Genomic DNA, 8,669 nt, shown 5'->3' on the forward strand with positions numbered 1-8,669 from the left:
ACCGTTCTCGCGAGAAAAGAGCGAACAGCTGGAGAGCGGAGGCCGGAACTCGCGGGGACTGTTCTCCTTCGGCGCGCGCCAGAGGTATCGCGGAGGGGGAGGAGGAGGCGGAGGAGGAGAGAAGGAGCTCGCCACACGGGCCGCGCGCGCCTCTTGGTGGTCGGTGGGGCGAAGGGCGGCGGAAAGCCACAGCGACCGTGTTGGGGACGTTGCCAAAAGATCTTTGAACCGCGAGCCGTCGGCGGCAGCGGCACCACCTGCTTCCTGGAACCCGCAATTTCCAAGAAATACTTGCATGGGGAGCCTAGCTGCGTCTGCCCGGAACCCTGGGCCTGCATTCCCATCTGCTCAAGGACGGACGACTGACTGACTGACTGACCGGGATCCTGACGAAGCCGGCCTCAGAGGCTAACAGCAGACCTGCGCCAGAGCTGAGACGCTCCACACACTCCTTCCAGCTAGCTCTCCACCTTTTGCCTGCAGAATGACCCAGAGAGTTAAAGAAGCACACGCACGCACACACGCACGCGCACACACACACACGCGCGCGCACACACGCGCGCGCACACACACACGCGCGCACACACACACGCGCGCACACACACGCACGTCTAATTGGGTAAGTTAGAAGCAAACACCCAGATGTATTTTTTTCTTCTTCCTTATGTGGTTTCCATACGGGGAAGTCTGCCATGCCCCCTCTGTGAAGCATTTAAAAACTATTGCCCTTTAAATCCTCCTCGTCCGAGGAGGACGATTGTTAAGGGTTTAATTCACACCTCTTTGAATAAGGAGAAGAGGGCCCAGGGTTGGGCGCGGGGGCGGAGGGGAGGTCCTCTGGGCACTCTGGCATTTAAGCAAGTAATCGACCTTGTAGGCCATTGTTCATCCAGCCGAGAGTATTCTCGTTCTACATTCCCACATAATAGAGTCGTTTGAAAACACGGAAAAAAGACAAATGAACGTGCAGGGTGGAAATGTTGTCACAACCCTGTGCCTGGGCCCACGATCACGAACCTATGTTGTTACAACGAGCAGAAGCGAACTCTGTCGTTATTTCTAGAAATAACTACGTCCAAGCCAGAACAATTACCCCGGGGCACCCCCACCCAGGCCTGAGGAGACCGGAGAGGTACCGTCTCCCCTAGATGTCAGCTCCCTCCCTTCCTTTCCTCGCCCCACTCGTCTCCCGCCCTCCTGGAACGCCCAGCGGGTTCGGGCCGCAACGGCTGGGCTCGGGACCTGCCGGCGGCGGGCGTCGGTGTCCGCAGGGGCCGCCAGCCAGGCCCCAGCTGTGTGGGACCCCAGCGCCCGAATTCCCACCCCCACCGGGAAACCAGGTGAACGGCGGTCGGAAGACGTCCGGGATCGGGGGCTGCAGGTGGACAGCGGCCAGGCCCTGGCGGGTCCCAGGGCGGAGACTAAGTCGGTTAGCCACGGGGCCAGGCTGGTCAATGTTTGCGCAATGAATGAGTGGATGACAGCGGTCCCTGGGAGCTTATCTCTCAGGTATTGTTTCTACTTGGTGTGAGCCATGACTAGAGACCACGCGTGTGCTCTTCAGGCCCAAGCCTTTCTAAATTGCTTATCTGGGTTCTGCTGCCTGGGGCCTCACTGCCTGCCCATCCCACCCACCCCCTCCTTAGGCCTCATCCCAATGGCTCCTCCTCTTTGAGAATGCGCAGCTTTTGTTTATTTTGTCCCTTCCGACTGAACTCCCCTCATGCCCCACCCTCTCCCATTCCCCGTTATCTTCCATCAGATCCTTCTGGAAGCCAATAAGTCTTTCTCCAAGGTATCCTCTTGGCATTGCACTCGCCCTGCAGCATCAAAAGATTTTGTCAGAGGCTGATTGCTCGCACCTGTAATTCCAGCTTCTCCTTAGGCTGAGATCGAAGGATTGCAGTTCAAAGCCAACCCAGACAGGAAAACCGATGAAACTGCTTATCTCCAATTAACCATCAAAAAGCTGGAAGTGGACCTGTGGTTCATATGACAGCCTGATAGCCTTGAACTAATAAAGCTTGGGGATCAGACCCAAGCCCTGATCTCAAACCACAGGACCAGCACACGCGCGCACACACACACACACACACACACACACACACACACACACAAGGTCCATTTATTTATTTTTGTGAGTCATGGGGCTTGAACTCTGGGCCTGGGCACTGTCCCTGGGCTCTTCAGCTCAAGGCTATTGCCCTACCCCTGGAGCCACAGGCCCACTTTTCCTTTTCTAGTAATTAACTGGAGATAAGAGTCTCAAAGTCTTTAGTGCCCCAGCTGGCTTTGAACCTCATCCTCAGATCTCAGCCTCCTGAGTAGTTAGGATTACAGGGTTGAGCCACTGTGCCTGGCTAAAATGTCCCTTTTATATATGTAGATTGGTGAGTAGCTGTGGACTGTCTCCTTAATTCATCTCTCCACTAGACAGAATGACAGAAGGATACCAAAGATAATGTTTTGCTTATGACATTTCTGTAATCTCAAATACATTTCCCACAGCAATAGGCAAATAGGGGGTATTTCTGAAATAATTATAAAATGCTTAATTTTTTTTCCTCAGCTTTTAAAAATCTTTAAGTAGTTGTACATAGGGTTTCAATTTAACATGTCATTTTATGAGTACAATGAGATTAATGTGACATCTACATTTTACAATCAAGAAAGTAGACTCAATTTGTGGCCATTACTGAATTAGTTGTGACTCTGAGAAGCTTATTGAAGTAAACATGGTTAAACTTATCCAGGAAGCAACAGCACCCACCTTATGGAAGAATCTGAAATAGAATAGGACAATAATATTCGTTCCTGTTGTTTCTACCTGTAGACTTCTGATATTTCTATTCTACGAAATTGTAAAATCTATTTTCTTGTATCCCTAGGACACTTGGACTTCAAATGTTTGCACTGGCATGGTTGTGGGAATTTAATGTAATAATCTTAAAACATTGCAATACTGGCATATGATTAATGCTCAATAGATGCAAGGTGATGGAAATGTTGATGATATTGGAAATGTTAGTGATGGTGACGGTGATGATGGTGATGATGAAAATGATTGTGCTGATGATGCTGGTGATGATTATGTTCATTAAAGGCCTACTAATTACAAGACATTCTTTTTCCCTGGGAATAGAACTATGAAGAATCAAAATCCTGCCTTCTGAGGACCTTGCCTTTAATGGGAGAGAAAGAAAACAGACAGGTTGGGCGTAGTTGCTCATGCCTATAATCCTAGCTACTCAGGAGGCTGAGATCTGAGGACCTCAGTTCAAAGCCATCCCAGGCACTAAAGTCCATGAGACTCTTGTCTCCAGTTAACCACTAGAAGATGGGAAATGGGGCTGTGGGTCAAGGGTGGTAGCCTTGAGCTGAAAACCCCAGGGACAGTGCCCAAGCCCAGAGTTCAAGCCCCACGACTAACCAAATGAATAAATAAATAAAACAGACAAATAGACAAACGTTAAATCAGTTACTGGAAAAACCTGTGAAGAAAAGTAAAGTGGATAGGGATGATGGCAAGTGCTACTTTTTTGATTGATTGATTGATTGTACTGAAGTTTGAATTTAAGGTCTACCACTTGAGCCATACCCCCAGCCCTGAATGCTACTTTAAATAGAAGTGTTAGAAGACACACTATATTGTGCACTTAACTTACCATATTTTCTGTGAAAATTGGTGATTAATGCTGACTTGTACCTCTTAAATAATTTTCCTGAACATAGCCAGTCCTGGGACTTGAGCTCAGGGCTTGTCCCTGAGCTTCTTACGTTCAAGGGTAGCACGCTACCACTTGAGCCACAGCACCACTTCTGGTTCTTTCTGTTTACATGGTACTGAAGAATCAAACCCAGGGTTTCATGCATACTAGGCAAGCATTCTGACACCAAGCCACATTCCCAGCTCCTTGTTTTCTTATTGTTGTTTGCTCATTCATCTGTTTGATTCAGGGTTTTATTATGGAGTTCTTCATTGGCCACAAACTCTTAATCCTCTGCCTCCATCTGCAAAATGCTGAGATTGTGCATGAGTGCTACCACATCTAGCCTGTTATCTCCATTTCAAAAATGAGAATGACACCTTGTTTTCATGCTAGGGTGATTGTGACTATAATATTTCTTGTCAGTTATGGGACTTGAATCCAGAGCCTGAGCACTGTCCCTAAATTCTTTTTTGCTCAAGGCTAATGCTCAACCACTTTGAGCTGTAACTCCAACTCCATGTCTGGTTTTCTGGTGGTTATTTGAAGATAAGAGTCTCCACAGACTTTCCTGCCCAGGCTGACTTTAAATTGTGATCAGCAGACCTCAACTTCTGGAGTAGCTGGACTTACAGGCATGAGCCACCAGCTCCCAGCTTATTAATATAAAATTGTAAAACATCAAGAAAGAGCTCTTTAAAATAGCCATGTAAGTGTAAAATATTGTTATATGAAAATCATGTTTTCTTAAAAATGTGCCAAGAGGGGTGGGAGTTTGGTCTAGTGCTTGCCTAGCATGCATGAAGACCCGGGTTCAATTCCTCGGTACCATATACGTAGAAAAAGACAGAAGTAGTGCTGTGGCTCAAATGGTAGGGCTCTAGCCTTGAGAAAGTCCAAGGACAGTGCTCAGGTCCTGAGTTCAGTCCCCAGGACTGGCAAAAAAAAAAAAAAATCAAGACTCTATCTCAAACAACAACAACAACAAAAATAGTGAGAACTTAGACTTTTAAATTCGTTTCATTTGTTACTCATCCAGGAATGATGCAACCAGAGAGCAGCGCCCACAATTTTGGCTATCAAAACAGGCAAAATTCTTTCACCTATGATGTGAAGCGAGACGTGTACAATGAGGAGAACTTTCAACAGGAACACAGGAGAAGGGCCCTCTCCTCCGGGAACGTGGACATTGACATCACCACCTTCAAACACCACGTCCAGTGCCAGTAAGTGTCTTCATTATTCAGTTGCTTTATCTGTCTGTGTTTATTTATTTATTGCCAGTCCTGGACTGTGGACTCAGGGCCTGTCCCTGAGCTTTTGTTGTTGTTGTTGTTGTTGTTGTTTTTGCCAGTCCTGGGCTTAGGCTCAGGGTCTGAGCACTATCCCTTAGACTTTCTCAAGGCTAGAGCTCTACCACTTGAGCCTCAGCATCACTTCTGGCTTTTTTCTATGTATGTGGTACCAAGGAATGGAACCCACATCTTCGTGCATGCTAGGCAAGCACTCTACCACTAGGCCAAACTCCCAGCCCCTGCCCACCCTCCACCCCCTTTTAGCTCAAGGCTACCACTTAAGCCACAGTGCCACTTCCAACTTTGTCTGTTTATGTGATACTGAGCAAACACAGGGCTGCATACATGCTAGGCAAGCACTCTACCACTAAAGCCACATTCCAAGTCTTTTTTCTTGACAAGTCCTGAGGTTTGAACTCAGGGCCTAGCTGTTGTCCCTGAGCTTCTGCTCAAAGCTAGTGTTCTACCACTTGAGCCACAGCATTACTTCTAGCCTTTTCTGAGTAATTTAGTGGAGATAAGAGTCTCACAGTTTCCTGCCCAAGCTGGCTTCAAACCTCTATCTTCAGATCTCAGCCTCCTGAGTGAGTAGCCAGGATTATAGGTGTGAGCCACCAGCACACAGCTTTCAGCTGCTCTATCTTCATCCAAACTCCTCAGGACCAAAACATATCTTGATGGCTTTGCTACCCATTTTTTTTCTTACTTCTCTAACTTCTGTCAGCAGAATTCTGAAGTTTATTATGTAATTTTCCTTCCGCTATTTTTCAGTGGTTTGTCTTGCAGCACCTTATTAATTGCAAGCCTTTTGGACATTGCCTCGGCTCATTTTCTGTCATTTTGCTATAAAAAGATTCCTGAGGCTAAATAGAAGAAAGCATAGGGATGGATCCCAGTGATTTGAAAGGCTGAGATAGGAGGAACCTGGTACCAGGTCAGCTCAAGCAAAAACATGAGACTCTATTTGAAAAATAAAATTAAGCAAAATAAGAGGGGGGGGGAAATAGGAGCGTGGTTCAAGAGCAAGCCTGAGGCCCTGAGTTTAAAAAAGAGGTCTATTTTGGTTAAATTCTGGTAACTAGAGGAAGTCTGCAGAGCCTGGTGCTGGCACTCTGGAGAAGGCACCATTTCTGTAAAACATGGCCAAGAAATGGCAAGTACAGCAGCTTGTAGAAGGTGCTAAAGCATGAGATGAGCTCATTATAAGCACCTGTTTCTGGATTCTCATCTAATCCATAAGAGCTAGACCTCCAGAGAAACAGCTTTAGTCCATTGATGAGAGTAGAGCTCCCAAAGTGACTTCCCACTGAATGCCACCTCTGAAAGTTTGCACTGCCTCTGGGCACCAACTCCCTGGGAACCCAGCTCCCAGCACAGGAGGCTCTGAGAGACAAGCTCATGTAAGTCATAGTAGGTAAACAGACCTGGGGTGTTCTAGTACAGAGGGATAATATTTAATAAATATATTATTGGATGAGCTACCATTACTAGTCTGCTTACAAAAAAAAAAGAAAGAAAGAAAAGTAAGGCAGTTGTGGTGGACTAATAGAGGAAGAATGAAATCCTTCTAACCTCATAGAAAGCTATTGGTCATCAACAGAGAATTTGCCACCAGCAGGTTCTGCTGCAAGTAAAGATTAGGTCCTACAGTTCAGGGCTTTTAACCTGCTCTCTGCAATGAGCCTTTCAGTAACCTGATGAAGCTAGAAATTGCTGTTTTTAGTGGGATAAAACTTGTATAACATAAAATTAGCTACTTTGACCTATGTGGTGTGTGTGCTGATACTGGGGCATGAACTTATGACCTGGTACTCTTGCTTGTTATTTTTTGTTTTTTACTCAAGGCTGATTTTCTACCACTTGAGACACAGCTCCATTTCAGGCTTTTTGCTGGTTAGTTGGAGATAACAGTCTCACAGACTTTCCTTCTCATATTGGCTTTGAACCAGATCATCAGATCTGAACCTCCTGATTAGCTAGAATTACAAGCATGAGCCACTTCCAGCCTATTTTTATTTTATTTATTTATTACCATTTTTAAGCATGGGACTCAGCTATGTTGTTGACATTGACAATGTTATGCAACCCTCACCACTATTTATTTGCAAAATGTTTTCATCACCTCAACTAGAAAACCCCCTTTGTACAAATTAAGCAGTAATTTGTACTTCCTGTCTCCCTGTCTTTCCCACTCCCTCCTCATACAACCCCCACCCCTCCGCCACTGGTGACTTCTCTTACTCTCTGTGGCTTTCATCTACCTATTCAAGGTATCTGATTGAAGTATTAATTCAATGTTTGTATTTCATCCTTGGCTCCCTTCATGTAGCATAACATTTTCAAAAAGCATCAAATGTTGTAGCACTGATAATCACAAAATACATTTATGTATCTATTTGTTAACTGATACTTTGTATTGTTTCCTTGTATTATTGTTGTTTTTTGTCAGTCATGGGGCTTGAACTCTGGGCCTGGGCACTGTCCCTGAGCTCTTCAGCTCAAGGCTACCACCCTACCCTTTAGCCAATCCCCACTTTCCATTTTCTAGTGGCTAAGTGGAAATAAGAATCTCACGGACTTTAGTGCCTGGGCTGGCTTTGAACTGCGGTCCTCAGATCTCAGCCTCCTGAGTAGCTAGGGTTACAGGCGTGAGCCACTGCACCCAGCTATTGTTTACTTCATCTATTTGGATTCCTGCTTTCAATTTTTTTTTTTTTTTTTTTTGGCCAACTGAGAGCCTTGGTGCCATCCCTGAGTTTCTTTTGCTCAAAGCTATCCCTCTACTCCTTGAACCATAGCTCAAGTTCTGGCTTTTGTTTGTTTGTTTTATTTATTGGAGATTAGAGTCTCATGGACTCTATAGCCCGGACTGACTTTGAATCACAGTCCTCAGATCTCAGCATCCTGAGTAGCTAAGATTACAGACGAGGGCTATTGGGGCCTAGCTCCTGCTTTCAATTATTTGGTAAATATCTGGGAGAAAAGTTTGTGGATCATATGGAAACTCTATGCTTACATTTGTGTGTGGAGACAAGGTCTGGCTATTTAGGCCATCCTGGCTTGGAACTTGCAATCCTCTGGCCTTAGCCTCCTGAGTGTTAGAATTACAGGTATGCTATCCCAGACTCAATATCACATTTAATTTTCTTTCCTTTCCTTTCCTTCTTTCCTTCTTTCTTTTTCTAGTCAGTCCCAGAGCTTGCCGTTTCTGAGTTTTTGTGCTCAAGCCTACCACTCTACCACTTGAGCCACAGTTCCATTTCTGGCTTTTTGTGGTTAGTTGAAAGTAAGAGTCACAGACTTTGCTGTCCAGGCAGCATGACCCTCAGATCTCTGCTTCCTGAGTAGCTAAGATTACAAACATGAGCCACCAGCACCTGGCTTTATGTTTAATATTCTAAAGAGCTGACAAATTTTTCTGCAGGGCCTGAACCAGTTTACATTTCCATTCAAAACATGCAAAGATTCCAATTTTTCATGTCTTCACCAACATTTGTTAATTTTGTTATAGTTGTCTTAGGAGGTATGAAACAGCATCTTATTGTGGCTTTTTGTTTTGTGTTTTCCTTATGACCACAGATGCTAAGCAACCTCTTATGTGTTTATCAGTCATCTCCTGAGAAATGTCTATTCATTTCCTTTGTCCTCTTAAACATAAAGTTGCTTG

The 8,669-nt window shown here is 45.4% G+C and overlaps 1 protein-coding gene across 5 annotated transcripts in view; it reads left to right on the forward strand.

The window, feature by feature from the left end:
- Nucleotides 1–1,236: 1,236 nt before the first annotated feature.
- The window catches only part of Slc26a8 (solute carrier family 26 member 8), a 54,154-nt gene continuing 46,721 nt past the window's right edge, over nucleotides 1,237–8,669 (forward strand). For 3 of the 5 annotated variants that reach the window (XM_090355800.1, XM_090355801.1, XM_090355802.1), the window contains exons 1-2: nucleotides 1,240–1,509; nucleotides 4,747–4,933. In XM_090355800.1, the coding sequence (XP_090211926.1) occupies nucleotides 4,749–4,933 (185 nt within the window). In that variant the 5' untranslated portion in view covers nucleotides 1,240–1,509; nucleotides 4,747–4,748. Of the gene's footprint in view, nucleotides 1,510–4,746; nucleotides 4,934–8,669 lie in introns of all 5 variants that reach the window. The other 2 variants (XM_090355805.1, XM_090355803.1) reach the window with 2 other exon arrangements.

The sequence above is a fragment of the Megascapheus bottae genome, chromosome 22 (assembly GCF_031878675.1).
Source record: "Megascapheus bottae isolate mThoBot1 chromosome 22, mThoBot2.hap1, whole genome shotgun sequence".
Taxonomy (NCBI): Eukaryota; Metazoa; Chordata; class Mammalia; order Rodentia; family Geomyidae; genus Megascapheus; species Megascapheus bottae.